Raw genomic sequence first — 18,249 nt, 5'->3', positions numbered from 1 at the left:
GGGAGGAAGTGTAAGGACATGTGTAGTACTTGTTCCGCTTACAAGGAGAAGCGCCAGGAGGGAGATTGGAGGGGACGAATGGACAAGGGAGTTGCGTAGGGAGCGATCCCTGCGGAAAGCGGGGGGGGGGGTAGGGAAAGATGTGCTTAGTGGTGGGATCCCGTTGGAGTTGGCGGAAGTTACGGAGAATAATATGTTGTACTGGTGGCATTACATGCACGTGCAGGTCAACTCTTTGAGTGATTATACAGAAAGTTTGAAGTTAATAACTCATCTCCTTCTACCTTAGGCCACAAACCTATCAATCACCCCTGCTGTGGCCACTTTCTAGAGGTCCAAGATCCGTATGCTCCATGACCGCTGGACTAAGTGTGTAAATGTAGGAGGGGCCTATGTTGAAAAATAAATGTTCTAGGTTTTCTAAAATTGACTCCTTCTACCTTAGGCCACGAACCTATCAATCACCCCTCGTATGTCTTAAAGGAGGTTCTTCAAGCCAAGAGGCTCAAGGCAGTCTAAAATTGAACCTGGGATCTAACTTAAGATAGTTTGGATAAATTTACCTAACTGTTCTCATAGTACCAATATGACCTGTGAGGAACACCCCTGATCAAGGCAGTCCATCATTTGAATTGCAAGTTCATTTTCACTGGCAAATGGGCCTCCGATAGACTATGTGCCCTGGAACTACATATTCAAGAGGACAAATACTTTCTTTGACCAAATGTAAGAGTTACTGACATACAGCCCCAGTTCCACCATACACAAATCAAACACAGGTTGTCCTCATTGCTAAACAACTCATTAAAAAGGTATATAAGCATACTAATTTATGCTCTTGGCCTTGGCAATTTCAATTGTTGTTTCAGTTAAGTTAATCCGTGACTCTTATTCTTGTGAAATCCCTACCCGGAGCCTCCAAAATTTTGAAGAGCGAGACTGATTTTCATGATGTTTCTGGATGATATTACCAGTTCCAAAACAGGTAACTGCAGCACAGGTGAAAAGATGGCCAGGTCAGTGGAAACAGAAAGTTAAGTAGTGAAAGGCTGTTTTTCAGACTGGAATGGAGTATAGAGTGGGAACTCATTGGTGAGTTCCTTAGGGATACTGTGGGCAAACACTGCTTTTCTCAGTATTATTAACGATTTGCACTTAGGGCACGGACCTCAGTTTCCAAACCTGCTAAAGACAAAGATCTATAGAAGAACAATGAACTGTGAAGAAGATAGTGATAGACTTCAAGAGAAATGGTTGGACAGGTTACAATTAATGCACAAGGATGTGAAGTATGACGACATTTTGATAGGAAGAATGACGAGTGGTAATATCAACCAGAGGACAATTCTCAAAAGGGTACAGCAACAGAGAGTTCTTGGAGTGTGGCTACATAAATTGGCACAGAAGGTTGAGAATGTGGTTAGTGAAGCCTATGGGAATCTGTACTTCATAAATACAAAGTCAAGAGCAGAGAAATCAACATGATCACCACTTCAGCCATGGAGTACCATAGTATATTCTGTTCTGCATGGATGTTGTAAGATGGAAGTGAAGAGCTTGAAAAAGGTAGTTCCTAAGATGATTGTGGCTACAGTCAGATGAGCTGTGGTTTTATTAAGTGGCAGAAGAGTCTTAAGGGGCTGAGTGGCCAATTCCTGTTACATGTTTGTATGATGAAACAATAAGATAATCTGGTAGAACAGCAGAAGTCAATGGAATTTTACTAATCTCACCGACTAAAGAATAAAGGATGAGAAAATATAGAAATAAGGTATTTGGGAAAAGAACAGAAAGTAACACAAATATGCATTTTTTTCAACTAGTGAACGATTTGGATCTGCAATGGACTGAAGGCAAATTCAACATAACATTCAAAGGAGATATATACATGAGGGAAAATCTACAGGGCTCTGGGGAGAAGGCAGTGTAATGAATTACAACTTTGGTGGAGGTGGGGGCGGCCTGTGTGGAACTGCAAGGGACATGATGGACTGAATGGCCTCCTCCTATTTTGAAACTTACCTATGAAACTTAGGTAGCAATTTCTGCAAGGTGTCCTGGGGAGCTGTGATTTTAATTCCAGATGACTAGCAAATCTTTCTTAACAACCCAGCTGACCCACAGATACAGAGCGGAAATAAAGTTATTCAAATTTAATAAATTAACTCGAGAACATAAACAGCTTCAATTCAAGATGTACAAAATGAAAAAAACTAAAACACAAGTAGGAAAATATTAATAAAAGTTACTAATGATTGTGAGCATGGAAATAAAACAAAATCATACTGAACAATTTACATCTACTATGTATCTTCATTATAGTTATTACCAGAACAATATCTGAACATATTTGAGTACTGAAGATCACCAGTTTAGTATCCTTAGGAAGAAAAAGGCGACTTTGGCTACAATTGCCAAAACTTCCCACTCAAGGTTTTCTCATATTATGTTTGGGTTTGTTACTTGTGAATTGATAGAGATCAGTTTCTATGATTTCTCAACTCCATTATTATTGGATCATTCAACCACCAGAATGGTGGAAGACAAACTAATAATAATAAACCACAATCTTTTGCCCTAAATGTCTATATTTCATAAGATTGAAAAGGATCAATTCATGGTTCCTGCAGCTGCTGCCCTGACCAAATAAACATAAAAAGCAGACTTTGATCGATTATAGAAGCAGATGATCTTTATACCCAGGCACATACACTTACTCTCTCTCTCTCTCTCTCTCTCAGAATTTTTCATTTACACAAATGCAGTTTCTCTCACTCATACAGTTTCCTGCTCTCTCTCAGGTGTGCACATAAATTTCCAACCCACACACGCATACAGAATACTTAGTCTCTCACACAGTTTCCCCTCTTCACACGAAGGCAAAGTTTTCCAGTCTCTCACACTATAACACAGTAGCATATACAATCTCTGTTTCTCTTCCACTATTATAGTTTTACTCACACACAACATATGGTTACTTTCCCTCTCTCACATAGAATCTAACTCACTTACATACACACATGCACAAACACATATACACAAAATCTTCCTGTCTCTCATACACAAGTATTCAATATCTCTAGAACTCGCATATGTACTGTCTTTGCCTCACATACCATTTCTTGTTCTTTTTCTCATGCATCTCTATCACACCCTCACACACAAACATACTGTATACACACACACTTTTACATACTCTACTAAGTTAACTATTTCTTTTCCTACTTTTGAATAATAATAGAACACATGAAGTTTGCATTGGTATTTTGCTTTCTAAGTAATAAAAATGTTATATTATCTTCAAGTCAGCAGGACTTCGGTGTTTACTATTTGGTACATCCATTGACTATGATTCACATGCACAGCAGGAAACATCCTCTTTTATAACAGTTCTTCGTATCTCATTTTCAAATATATGAACTGACAAAGATTATGTTTTACCTATTTCCTAAATTTAACCAGATCATAAATATGAAAACAAGAAATAGAAACTGCACGTTTAGCCCCTCGTCTGGTTCACCAGTCAGCAAGTAACAGACCCAAACACAATATCACATCAGCACCACTTTCCTACAGTAATCCCATATCCCTTGATTCCTTTAATATCCAAAAATCTATGGGTCTCTATTTTGAATATAAGCGGTGACCAAGCCTCTAGTTTTGAGTAGAGAATTCCAAAGATTCACCCCCTTCCTGGGGAAGAAATTTTTTCACATCTAAGCTGGGAATCAATTACGCCCGTACTTTGTAATTGTGATCCCTGGTACTGGACAGCTCAGTGAGGGGGATCTCAACACCTACCTTGGATATACATTGTTCATTTCACCAAACCTGTACACAACATTCCACACATGGGATCTCCAGGCCCTAATGTACTTAGAGCAAGAAATCTCCATCTTTGGACTTAAACCCTCTTGGAATAATGGCTATAATGCCATTTGTGTGCTTAATTCTTTGTTACGTTGTCACTTTAATTTTCAAAGAAAATTGGTGATGTTATTGAGTTGTACAAGGAAGTCTACAAATCCAATAAACTCTAAAGATGGCTGCACAGGTAGATAGATGGTGAAAAATAAATTACTCAGGATACTTCATTTCATTAGCTGGTTTTTAAGGTTCTCATAACCAGGGATAGTAGTGGGGATAAGCTCCCACTACTGTACTTATAAAGTGCTCCAAATGGTGTGCATCTCTAACAGCCTCTGACAACCAAGTCCGACTCTCGGCCTTCACGTGTGGCTTAGCTATTAGGCCCAGCAGAACTGTTTCTACTGACAAGAGAAGGGGCACTGGCGCTTCAAAACCAGTTACTTCCGGCAGCTGGGGCTCGTCAGCCTTGGATAGCAGCCCACCTAGGAGAAGGAAAACTGTGATTTAAAACCAACCGCTGCCTTGCGGCCATACCCACCCATGGGAAAGGCTTTGAGAGTAAACCCCGAGGAAGAAATCTGGAGCTGGGATCCCTAAGGCAGTTTGATGTTGTTTACAACTTCACTCTGGCAACCTCTGTGATGACACTGGTGCCAAGCTGTATTTGTGCTTGCCCTTCCCTTAGACTATAAGAGTGACGTGGTGAGGGTGAACCCGCTGCATGGGCCACAGCCCGTTCTTCAAATCTTCCCACTCAGGCTTGTGCCCTGGAAGGACACAGTCCACCAGAGGCACAAATCCATGATCTCCTGGGATCGATGGCTGCCTACTATAGTATCAGAGCGCAGAGGTCATGGCATAATTTCAAAACACATTGATTAAGCCATCGCTGAAGCAGGGTTCTGGTTGCCATACTATATGAAGAGTGTGACAACACGAGAATGGTACTGAAGAGATTCCCAGGTTGTTGCCTCAATAAGGGAGAGAAATAATCTGAATAATGGAGCAGCAATAAGACCAGATCGAGGTATACATGTTACAAGTAGTATAAAATCAGGAGAAGCATAGATAGAATACATGGTAAGAAATATACAGGTGCCAGAAACTGGATCACATAGGTTGAGACTGAGGGGCAAGAGGTTTAGAGGGGATCTGAAGAAGAACTTTTTCCACCCACGGGATGGTTGTTAATCTGAACACTGCCCGAGTGGATGGTGCAGACATAGACTCTCATAAGATTTATTAAAGTATCTAAACAAGCACTTCAATCACCAAGGCACAAAAACTACGCACCAGACATTAGCAAATGGGTCTCAAAAGGAGAAAGTCTGCAGATGCTGGAAATCCAAGGCAACACACCACAAGATGCTGGGGACACACAGCAGGTCAGGCAGCATCTATGGAAATTAATAAACAGTCAACGTCTCGGTCTTGACCTGAAGGGCCTCGGCTCAAACTGCCGACTGCTTATTCATTTCCATAGATGCTGCCAGACCATGCTGAGCTCCCCCGGCATTTTGTGTGTTGCCCAGCAAATGGGACTCGTATAGATGAACTCTTGATGGTCGACACAGACAGAATGAAATGAGATCCCAATTTCTGCACTGTATGACTGCAACACCCTACGTTCAAGGATCTCTCCAATCACTAAAACTTTTTAATATTTCACCATTTAAAAAAAGTACTATCTTTCTCCTTTCTAGCAAAGTGGCTGATTTTCTACTTTTTCACATGGGTTATTCCTGCCTATTCACGTATTGCTCTAAATCTCCCTCTGCCATCTCTTCCCATTGTCCTCACACCCCAACTATGACCATCAATAAATGTGGTTAGTTTACACCTGATTTCCTCATCCAAGTCACTGACATGTATTATGAATTACTGGAGCCTGAATACTGTGACACCCCACTGGGCACAAAAATAACCCATTTACTATTTGGTTTTTGCTTACTAACCAATCAGCACTTCTTACCAGTCTACAACCCTCGTACCATGAGATTCAGTTTTGAGTGGCACCTTCACAAAAGGCTTCTGAAAATGCAAATACATTATCTCTACTGGTTCACTTTAATCTACTCTGCTAAGCGCAACCTCAAAAGCACCAATTCTGTTGTCTTTCCCTTTCATAAGTACACATTGATTTTGACTAATTCTGTTAATTTTAAATACCCTGTTGCTGCTCCCCACATAATAGACCAGCTTATTCCCCATTAATGATATCATGCTAAATGGCTTGCAATACTCCATTTTTTCTACCCCTTTGTTCTTAAATAGTGTGTGTTTAAATTTACCACCGTGTAACCATGGGGAAATGTTCTAAAACAGGGGTTCCCAACTTGGGGTCCACAGATCCCTTGCTTAATCCATGGTATTGGTCCATGGCATAAGAAACTCCTGTTCTAAAATCGATGCTATCTGTGGAAAGGCAAACAATGCACCCCTCATCTTCACAGCCACCTCTTCCAAAGCCCCCAGGATGCAGGTCATCGAGTCCTACAGATTTATTTTCTTTCAATTTCATTCATTTCTCTGTTACTGTCTTTTTACCTGAGCCAATTTCTTTTCAACTTCTCATTCATCCACCCTACCCAACTATTTTTGGTAGGGCTTTTGCGTCTGCTTTCAAGGCACTGGACAAAAATTATATGTTTAAATTTCTCTCCCATATCTTTATTTCCCTCCTATACCTTTATTTCCCAATTTAATCCCTCCTCTCAGTTGGCAAGGGTTTTGCAGATTTGTTAATTTTTTTCCTGATACATACCTACAAAAACTTTTACAATCTGTTTCTATCATTTGTCTCATTAGCTTACTTGTATTCTACTTCCCCTTTCCCTGTCAGGCATCCTTTGTTGAATATTCTAATGAATTAATTTTCAGTTACACCAGCAAATGCAAAGCTTTATTCCCCTATCTTTATTTTTCATTACATATTGCAAGTGAAAAAATAAATTCTCTCTACTTCACTGAGGGTTAAGTGTTGGGCACTTTGAGATAGCTGTAACTGAATATTGGTGATCAGTCAAATAGAAAAAATAATCATGGTCTATGAAATTATCAATATTACAGTGAAGATATCAGATTTATCTTCCCATTTATAGATTATACATCAGTGATGAAAATTCATATTCTGGAAAACCCAACCATTATGACTGATCTATTATGAAAACATTGTAAATACTAATCAAAATGATAGCACTTATTTCTGTACTTAAATATAGTAGACTTCTCAAATCCATGTAATCTCAGTCTCACAAAGAGAACACGCTCTTCCAGGTAGTGACTTCATTTTCTATGTTAGGGTTAACCCTAGCTTTCTGCACTAACTCCCTAACATACCTGCTGTTATCCACAGGCCCAAACACCAAATCCAGCTAACTTATTGTTAAAGGTGTTGGGCCATACAGTTACATTTTCTCTCCTGAAAGGGCAAAACCTCATTTGTACCACAGTACGCTTTGAAAGTATTTGCTTGTTAGTGGAGTGAATGTCTGCATATTGTATACTCACAGCAGTGAACTCTTTGACCTCAATTCCTGATATCAGCTCCCAAAAGCAAAATCCAGTGCTGCAAGCTTGCAGTTGCCATTATGGATTTCTGCTAGCAGAGAGCAAATATCCTTAAATTAATCTTATTAGGTTGCAAAGTTTGCAGCTGGTCTTTATCTGCAGTATTTTATTTTCCATCTTAAGACAGAGTGGCTTTAAAGAAGTGTACATGCACAGTTTAGTCATTCAAAGTCATCCGTGGGCAGTGATGCATTACCAGCCCAAGCTAAAATCAAGATCCATTTGCAAGCTTCAGGGAAGCCAGGAAGAGACTGAAAGCATTTCCTGTAGTATTGTTTCCATTGCACCCAGACCTTAAACTGGAAACTTACTTTAAAAGATTTAAGATTCAAAGATTATTAGATGTCATTTCTTGTTCACAAGTGTAAGGAGAATGAAATAATTGTTACTTCGGATCCAATGCAGCACAAAAAAACCCATAAAAGATAAAGAACACAATAATAATAAAAATGTGCAATAAATACAAAAACCCAAGATAGATAGATTGCATGTCCATAAAGAGATGATAGGCTATACTCAAGGTGACTGATGGGAAATAATAAAGTACTGGTGGTGTTAGTGGGTGGGAGGTGTTCATCAGCCTTATTGCTTGGATTAAGTAATTGTTTTTGAGTCTGGTGTGGATGTTATGGAGCCTCTTCACTGATGGCAGTGGGACAAACAGTCCATGGGTAGGGAGTGTGGGATCCTCCATGATGTTACTTGCCCTTTTCCAGCACCTTTCTCTATACATGTCCTTGATGGTGGGTAGGCTAGTGCCAGGGCTGCATTGGGCAGTTTTGACTACCAATTGCAGAGCCCTCCTGTTGCCACAGTGCAGTTTCTGCACGGAGCAGTGGTGCAGCTTCCTAGGATGCTCTCCGGTGTATATGTGTAGAATGACGCGAGTATGGATATGCAAAATCCAGCTCTCTTTAGCCTCCTCGGAAAGCAGAGGCATTGGTGAGCTTTTTGACTGTGTAGGATGTGCTCTGGGTCCATGAAAAGTTGTGTGTGATGTGCACTCCCAGGAGTTTGAAACTGCCTGTAGTTTCCACTGCTGTGTTGCCAATGTAAAAGCTGCATGCTTCAAAACTTTAAAGAGTTCAAGATGTGTCTCAATAGTTTTAGATTTTAAGTGTTGATTTATAGGACCCACAATAGGCCTTCCTGTAGAAAGGTGTGCAAAAGCTCAATGAGCTGAAAGATAAACAGCTAACAGCAAATGGTAACACTGCTTGTCTATAGCAAAATTTGTACACTGATATTTTGAATCTCTGAATATCACTGTAAGCTTTAAATTGTATACCAATTCTTAGTTAGATTCTTGTCACTTACAACTTTTAGAGAGGTACTTTCCTTAATGTAATACCAGAACCTAAAGTCACTGTTGGACCCAGCTTTTCTGGACTGGTCAATGTGGATACTGATCAAAGCATAGCTTTATATTGCAGCTACAACTATTAGCTCCCGAGAAAAAGACTGATTAGTTTTAAATCTATTTCATTTCCCACTCCATGTACCAGTTGACAGACATCTCCAGTAAGGCTCTAAAGGTTAAGTTAATGGTGTGTTTGATTGGGTCTCCAAATGTGTGGATAAAAGTATCAACTTCCTCTCAAAGTATGTATGACTGGTTACAGTATAGGGATGACCAAAGCCCGCCAGTATGTTGACTGAAAACCTCGGAATCTCCCTTTATTAAATAACTGAAACCATTATGATCTATTTTCCAGAATGTAGACATGAAACATGAAGTTATTGCTTTGGGATTAATGACAATGGCAAAAAAAAACCCTTCCTGGTTATTTTCCATATTCTAATGAAGAGCAAGACAAAGAATCAAACAAGTTATAGCTATTTAGACTTGTCACCTCAAACAAGGAAGCCTGAAATTATTGCATACTACATGTGTTAGATGCTAAATGGAAATTCATAACAATAAAAAGCAATAAATATAGGATCAAGAAACTAGCAGATCACATACATTTATAAATCAGCAAAGATTTTAGATTATTTTAAGTAGATATGGAAAACGATCTACTAAGTCAATCTTCAATGGATGCAGAGATCAGCAAATATATTTCTCATAGATCAAATGCCATCAGGGTTGTTGTTTAACACATGTACCAGGAGAATAATACAAAATGGTTCTTCTCTATCTTTTTGAAGCCAATGTTGGGAAAAGTTATCTAAAACCCTTTAGAGTCAATCACGTGGATGTCAGTGTCCTCTAGAAACGAGACAATTTATTTTCTTTTAGGATTCTGCTCAGCGTTAGTGTAAAGGGACAAGTGTTATGGGCATTGCATTCTCAAACAGTTTATATTAGCTTTGCATTTTTTTTAAGTAATATGCAACAATCACTTAATGGAACTTACTTGATTTTACAACAGACAAAGTGAGAAATCAATTCTTAGACTTCAAATATCATTTTTATTTGCTGTGTCATGTTTATGCATGACAAGTCTGAAAAGTATACATATATTTGATTCACAGCAGAGAATCAGGGCTTTTAACCCACCTGGACTTACGCTAGTGTTTATGCCCCATCTGGTCCCAACAATACTTTAGCCCATTCAGTTCTCCCTCATATTCTAAACCATCTTCATTTTAAAGATGTCTGTTATTTAACTATACATATTAGAAAATTTAGCATTCAAGTTATTCTCTGGACAAGTACATTCCTCTTGAATACTTCATCATATTCATTAGTCTCATGGCAAAGGTTGGTGATCATTCACATCTTGATTGTAGTTTGGTTGTTTATGTGTGTTCATTGTGCTGTGATTGTTACGGTCTCTGCAATTCTGAGTATTACTGAACGCTCTGAGATTTCCATATGTGGTTTGAAATCCAGTTGTACATGTCTCATTTTTTTCACCTTTTTACATTTATATCTATTCATAAGTGCAATTTCGGAATGGGTAATATAAGCTAGTTTAATTACACGAGATGGGAGTGCCTTCACTGTCATACTCATACTGTTATTGGGTGAGAACATCCAGAGTTAAGACATAGCAACAATGAAGTCAGGAGTGTGTGACCAGCAGAATTCGTCTTCGCATGTGCCTGCAGCCTGTCGAAGTCACAGGTTTAGGATGTGCTAATTGAAATGGTGTGCTTCCAACAATGCATATAGTGTAGCTAGTCTTCTGTTTGTTTTTATTAGAAATATGGCTTGTGTGACTGATTTAAAACTGGGGATTTCAGAGCAAAAAAAGACTTTGGAGAGTGGACACTGACTATCAAGAGTATGATTTAGGAACAGGAATAGGCCAGATGCTCAGACCTGCTCCATCATTCAATAAGGCCTGAACTGACTGGGACCACAAATTCACATTCCTGTCTACCACAATAATCATTCATCTCATTGCTTTACAAGTATCTATCTACTTCTGCCTTTAAACTTAAAACGTAGCTTCATACTGCACATGAACAGCCCTTTTTAGCATATTTTTCCCTGCTGACCGTGATGCCTGTCCACACTAATCCCATTTGCCTGCAGTATGTCTGTTAACCCAATATGTCCTTCCTATCCAAGTACCTGTTCAAATACCTTTTAGGTATTGTAATTGGATCTGCCTTTACCATCTCTTCCGGCAGCCAATCTTAAACTTGTGCCCCCTCATTTTGATGCTGGTCTCATGGGAAAAAGGACTTTGAATCTATCCAATCTATGCTCCTCATAATGTTACAAGCCTCCATAAGGTTACTCCTCAGTGTCACATGTCCACTGAGAATAAACTCAGCCTATCCAATCTTTATTTATTACAACAACTCTCAATTCTGGGTAACAGTCTGATAAATCTCTGCACTCTCTATTGCTACAACACTTGTAGTGTGGCAAAAGGACTATTCACAATACTCCTTACAAAAGCTCTGCTTCCATCATCATCATTTGAAGAAGTTTTCCAATCTAACAACTCGGAGAGGAAAATGTTGCTTCATCTCAACTGTAAATGGGTCGAAATGCTGCTCTGTACTTCGAAGGTTGACTTTCAGTGAAACTGGAATTAGAGGTTTTGCATTGCTTTAGTTTCAAGTATCAATTTTAGTGGCTCACCTGGAGACATTAACTTTTTGCTGACTTCAGTTCAGTTCAAGGCAAATCCAACCACTCCTGATATTATGTATGTATGTTTGGGCAAGAGTTTCTGTGGGAATTGGTTAATTTTCTCCCTGTGAGCTTGGATCAGTTAACCAGGCATACATCAGGGATGGTAGGTGTGTTCCTCGTGGGGCATGGCTGGTTTAGATGTTTGCTAAGGATATATTCCACTATATGGACACACAGGTATGTTTGTATTATCTGACTCCCATCTATCCATTGTCACTGCTGCTTTATGGAGCACCATGTAGCAAAATGGGCCATCAAAATGTATACTCGATCATTCAGTTTCAGAGGCTGGATAACCAAAATTGCACTTCTACATAACTATTCTGGTTACAAAATGAATCAGGCCAAACATCACACGACTGGACCTGATTAGTCGTGATTGTCAGATTCTATGAGTATACCGCATTATTGCTCCTGCTTTGTGCAGCATGGGACCTTCCTAGATTTTTTCACTTTACTCTCCTCCACCGGAACCTCGTTGGTAAACATGGAATCCTCTGTAAAGTCATCCCGCCACTGAAAGACTGAAGCCTTTGATTTTGGCTCCTATCATGAACTCTCTTCCCTCATTATCACATAAACAATCTCTTTCAATTAACTTCCTCAGACTAAAGCAGTTTGTTCATTGCATCCCACTTAACATCAATCTAAACTTCAAATCTTGACTTTTCGTTATTACACACCAATTACCCCAATATCTATTTTACTTCCAACCCATCTCTCCCAGATCATAATTCCAGTCTTCCGTCCATTCTCCCACTCTCCACACTTGCTTGTCAAGCCTCAATTCCTCCAGATTATTGTTACCCAATTCACTTCTCAGCTTAAAATCTGCTCACCCATTGCTTTTGCTTTCTATGGTCTACATTAATCCTTGATTTTTCAATCCCACAAATGTAAAATAACCACTATTGTGTTCAAAACCAACATAGACTTGCCCTTCCCTACTAATGTAATCTCAGGTACCATAAAACCTGACCAGCTGATTCTTATTTGTAGTGAAACTTTGCCTGGTTCTTCTCCACTGAAGTGACATTTTTAGCTGACCAAGCCCCATGTTCTTGAAATGTTTTATCCTATTCATCTGAGATCTCTAAAGGTCTTCTCTAACCAGGCTTTTACTCTGTAACATCGACTGTACTCTTTTCCATTGATGCTGCCTGGCCTGCTGAGTTCCTCCAGCATTTTGTGTGTGTTACCTTTACTCCCTTTATATTGTTGAGTGAATTTAGATAAGTTTCTTCATTAAAACACTTATTAAAATATACCTATTATCACAAGTTATCTGCATGTTGTTAAGATTGTAATGCAATTAAAAACAGGTGATTCATTATATATTATCTCGTCTTCATTTCAGTGTGTATATACGAATAGCCTTTTAGTTGGACATCAATGAGGTTGGGATAGAATTAGCATCTACCAAACATTTTTAAAATGTTCATAGGTAGTTCTCTGCTGCACTCTCCGTATTTGCCATTATAATATGATAAAATTAATTACTTTGACAAAATTAATGAAATAGAAGTAATTTAACCTTGTTGCCGATCTGCTGACGAGACATTTGTTTTTAAACATGATATCCTGCCTTAGCCATTTTACTTTAGGTGAGTATCTCAGTATTTTACCGGGGCCATGAATCAAGATGATTCAGGTCATCAGGACAATCTGGTGGGATCTGTGGAAGAACGGATGGTAACAGATCACTCAACTTACAGACAGGGAGCGGGGTGATCTTGAATATTTATAAATCCAGTGATACGCAAGATTGTTGCATCTATGATCCTACATTGATGTTTCTAACTTAACCTCGACAACTGGTACTGTTTATTTTAATAAAATTCTGTTGTCTCTGGGTAACTTTCTCCCCCCCCCCCCATTTTCCGCATCGGGCAAAAACTGCCAAAACATCATACAAGAATAATGATTCAGCCAAACTGTTTTCATCTGCAAAAAAAATACTGTGTTAGAAGAAGCTGCTTCTTGAAATTCTCCAACCACCACCCCACCCCCCCATCCCCACCTCGGCCTCAAGTCATACGTGAAAAGCATTTCACGGTATCTAGTGTAAAACATTTTAGTGATGCCACTATTAATTACTCTGCTCAGTCACGTGTTCACAACAGAAAGGCTTCAGTAAATTGTAAAAAGGCCATTACTGGCAGTCTTGACTTCTCCTGTACAGTCAGTTCTTATTGATAAAAGCTCAAAGCAAAGCTCTTTCTACTTACAGGCATTTGTTACTGCAAAACTGTTGGCAGTTTCAATGTTGTCCACGTGCGGAACCAGATTGAAGGGCGCTTCCGTCGTGTTGGGGTTAGTATTGTGTAGATAAATTGCAAAACGAAAAGCACTGTACTCCTGATCAGAATATCTCAAGAAGAGCCCACCTGCGGAAAAGAAACAATGGATGTCCAATCAGCTAATAGCACGCCATTAGCAAACCTCTGTGGTACCAACGCTAATGCATCGGAAACCCGTCTACTGTTACAAAAACAACCGGCAACACCAAAATCAGGGCGTAAGTAGTAGCGTCTTTGCAATTTGATGCTGAGAGCATTTTGGCTGCAATTCCTCATGTAAACTTGTGAGGTTTGTGGGCATAATTACCCTTAACCTGACAATCAGGGGTCCATCCAACAGGAAGAGCAAGTGATCCACTATTAACATGTCGCGCGAATGCACCGTAGTGCGATGTAGTCGTGTCTAAATAACATTATTTTGTTCCTAGTATTTCTTAATATAACGATGAAATGTCATAATGTGTAAAAGTATGCCAAACGCATACATAAAAACATCACGCCCCACACAGCACCAAAATGTTTACAGATCAAATAACGTCAACCGTGCCTATTCGTGCGGTGAAGTCAGAATGGCCCCATCGATTATTAGCAAACAGCCCAGGTTAGGAAGAAGACTCTGGTAATGTGTAGAAAACTTCCATGGCCGCTAAAAATCACAAGGCACCTTTAAACATGAATACCAACGCTACAAAAAGAACCGAATCTCATCCGAAATATGAACTTTTAAGCACAGGTCATTTTGTACAGGAGGCAGGAATCAATGCATTTCATTAACACGGCCTTGGTAAACGACAACCGAGACAAGGTTCCACACACTGGAAACAAAAAAATAAACATTGGCTCCTCGGGAAAATCAGCACAAAGACGGCGGCGATAACTTTGCAGCATGTGCGAGGTAACTCGTATGCAATTTTAAACCGTTCCATGAACAGAACGGAACTTATCAGTACACAGAGAAGACATTCAATGTCAATATATTTCTCAATTTCACTATTATAACCACATTTATTTGTAACCCGAGAGACAATATGGACAATACACTTGACTGCAAACGCTAAAAGCGAACTGATGCAATGCTACAGATTCTCGGAAGCATTTTCCTTACGCCGGCCTATGATGAGAAAGAAATAAAAGCAAAATGCACACACATGAAAGATTAACTTTTGAGAGCCGCTGGCGAACAGCAGCGGCAGTGGGATTCTAGCAGTATCCCATTAACAAGCGTTCCGCCAGCACAACTACTGCAGTGTTCCAACACAACAAAACAGCCAGAACTACTCCCTCCAAACAACGCTGACAAGGACCAAGCTGCGCCGTAGTCCAACCTTTCCACATTAACTAACTTCCGATATGATATATTTACACATAATCGCAAATTCTTGGGGGGAAAAGAAACAGATACCGGTCGATGTATTTTAAAATGCACCAGCCGAAGACACACAAGCGCATTGACAGATTGTTACACATATTCACTCAGCAAGAAACACTTATCTGCTTTTATTAAAGACAAACAGATTAATTGCCTTACCAATTGGTACACTGGTCGGAAAGGCTCCTAGAGCAAGCCCCAAAAAGCCAGAGCAAAGCAAGACAATTTGCCTGCCGATCCGCCTCATCTTTTTCTGTTAGATGTGTATGAGATGCATGGACGGATGGCAAGGCACGGGACACAGCGCTCTCCTAACAATCCAGCCCGGGCATTTTTTTTTCCGCAGTCTCCACAGTCAGAGCGAATATGTCCAGCTGAATCTTGTGGCGCTGGGATCAGTGCACATGCAAGATGGTGGTGTTGGGAGCGTCTAGTGCTGGCAGGGGAGATGAGACATGCGCTATCTATCTCCGGCACTCTCCCCAGTCCTATTGACCAGAGATGATCGCAGGCTTTATTGAGCAGCATGGGACCATTCCCACCCTGGAACCAATGATCGCTTTAAGACTGACCCTTGCCATGCTCCCAGCACCCGCGTAATGCCGCTCGATCCCCGGGAATTCATTTAATGTGAGTTTTCACGTGATTTATACTTCGTTCAATATTTGTCCCCCCACCTTCTACCGTGCTGTGATGTGTGAGTGGCTATGTGCCTATGTGACTGTACGTGCTCCAGTCTGTTTTGCCGCGTATGTTTGAATGAATGCATGTCTACATGTCGGCATCCTGCTTCTGGTAAACAGTTTATAAGATTATTCCTGTTCCCAATGAAACAGGCATCTGTATCACGCTGTTCACAACCTCGGCGACTCTAAAAGTACCGATGAAGTACTTTTGAATTGCAACCATCCTCCAAATGTCTGGAAAGTTCAGCCAATCAACGCACAGCGGGCTCCTACAAGCAATAACGACCAGCATAGTTTTGTTCTGTAATGTCGGTTGAAGGGTTAAAAATGTCCGAGGCATCGGGGGAAACAATAGGTCTCACCTCTGTACATTGTGGGAGTGTAGCTGCCAATCCATCAAGATCTAAACCTCACACTTACAGCTTGATGGCACTTGCCATTAAAGGTGCACTGTGAAATTGTTTATACTGAGTACTGCACCTTCTGAGATAGCAGGGCATGTCTCAATGTTTGCTCATCTACTTTCAAAGACTTAGGGACTAAATTTGAGCAATCTTTCCTCTTCCTTGTAGGATTTGCCCAGTTATCACCTTACCCCAAATTTGGGTCGAACCTTTAGAAATAGGGTTCAGCACGGTTGATTTGGAAGCACGTATGGGCAACTGCACTGAGTCCAGAATTCCTTATTTACTCCTCTCTTTCTTGTGGGATGGCTAGATATCTTATGTGTGAATTTGTTTGGGAAGTTATGGATTGTGGTAATGAAATCCAGTCAATGATAAAGAATTATTCAAGCAACACACATCAAAGTTGCTGGTGAACGCAGCAGGCCAAGCAGCATCTATAGGAAGAGGTGCAGTTGACGTTTCAGGCCGAGACCCTTCGTCAGGACTAACGAATTATTCAATTTGTTTCCAGTGTTTGGCAGGTCAAGGGATTTTTCACTGTATGTACCACAAATTATTTCACATTCTTCATACCAGAGACAATTACCTATTGTGTGTTGTGTGCCTTAATCTGGACTCAAGTGCATGGAATGAAAAACAGATCTTTGGAATTCTAAATGGGAAGAATAAGGAGTAATGATGAAATAAAATGCTGAGGACATTCGACATAGAATAGTAGAGATTATCAGAAAAGCCTGAGAAACTGTGAAAATAAAACAGAAAATGTTGGACACGCACAACCGGTCAGTCAGCACCTGTATGACACAATGAGTGTTGTTGAGATCCTCTGCTAGGGCTAGTAAGACTAAACCCTTGATCTGTAACTTTTTTCTCTTTACAGATTCAGAATAACCTGTTTTGTGCTTTCAGCATTATATATTGCTTTTTCAGCATATTGGGCTGTTTATGAAGGTAACTTTCACCACTGGTGTGGGCTGTTTTTAGTGGGTTGGGCCCTCCTATACACACCTTGGATCAATGAAAAATGGAATGAGGTGGGGGTACAGAACGAGAGCTGATCTATCTGCATTTACCTGAATGAAAAGTACATCTCTGGATCCAACGTTCCCTCTAATATTTTTTTTACAGCTGTGAGGACCAACCATTGTTCTGAGCAGAAAATTTGCACACGCCTGAAAACAGTTCAATATTTTAAATTTTTTTTTGTAGATGGGTTCGTCATTCAGCAAGTTGCTGATTTATTAACAATGAGCCACAGGCTTCTATTCTATGTATATTGTTTCAATTTGTAACAGTGCTGTAACTTGAAACACTGACAAGTTCAAAGTTCAGAGCAAAATATATTTTCAGGGTACATACATGTCACCATAGAACCCTGAGATTCTTTCTCTATGGGCATACTTAGCACTGAAGCTGTAATACAATGCAAATACATTGGAAGGTGTAAAATGTTTGAAAGTGAAGGTTGTGGTTTGTTTATTATTTAGAAAATTTATGGATTATATTCATTAACATATAACTACTGGCTATTTTACAATTATATTAACAATATATAAAAGAAAATTCTAGCTGCGTGGCAACAAAGGCTACGTGCATGGGGGCATTTCAGTTACCGTGCACCTGTGCAGATTAAAGGGAACTGTGTCTAGATCTCAGGAAATTAATATGATTTGCCAATGTAACTCATACGTTTCGTTTCCACACAGTCCTTCAAAAAAAAACACTGTTTGAATAATAGCTATCTCTTCTTTTTTTGTCTGGTCATAGAGCTCATACCAAACTGTTTTACTTTGAATTGTATTACCATCTACTTTCAGTGTGAAGTTGGTTTGGAGGTCCCAGAAGAAAGGTTGCATTATAGTCAATGGTTTTGACAAGATTTGAATATTCCAGGGCAAGGCAGTGCATGTAACTTGAAAAGCTTTGATGTAACTGCATTTGTAAGAAA

General features: G+C 39.8%; 1 protein-coding gene across 5 annotated transcripts in view; it reads right to left on the bottom strand.

The window, feature by feature from the left end:
* The window catches only part of LOC134349571 (glutamate receptor 4), a 244,598-nt gene extending 228,916 nt beyond the window's left edge, over positions 1-15,682 (bottom strand). For 4 of the 5 annotated variants that reach the window (XM_063054098.1, XM_063054099.1, XM_063054100.1 and 1 more), the window contains exons 1-2: positions 15,368-15,682; positions 13,768-13,926 (exon numbers count right to left, since the gene is read on the bottom strand). In XM_063054098.1, the coding sequence (XP_062910168.1) occupies positions 13,768-13,926; positions 15,368-15,455 (247 nt within the window). In that variant the 5' untranslated portion in view covers positions 15,456-15,682. The remainder of the gene's footprint in view (positions 1-13,767; positions 13,927-15,367) is intronic. The other variant, XM_063054102.1, reaches the window with a different exon arrangement.
* Positions 15,683-18,249: the final 2,567 nt, after the last annotated feature.

Source organism: Mobula hypostoma, chromosome 7, assembly GCF_963921235.1.
Source record: "Mobula hypostoma chromosome 7, sMobHyp1.1, whole genome shotgun sequence".
Taxonomy (NCBI): Eukaryota; Metazoa; Chordata; class Chondrichthyes; order Myliobatiformes; family Myliobatidae; genus Mobula; species Mobula hypostoma.
This window is presented reverse-complemented; position numbering and strand designations above follow the sequence as displayed.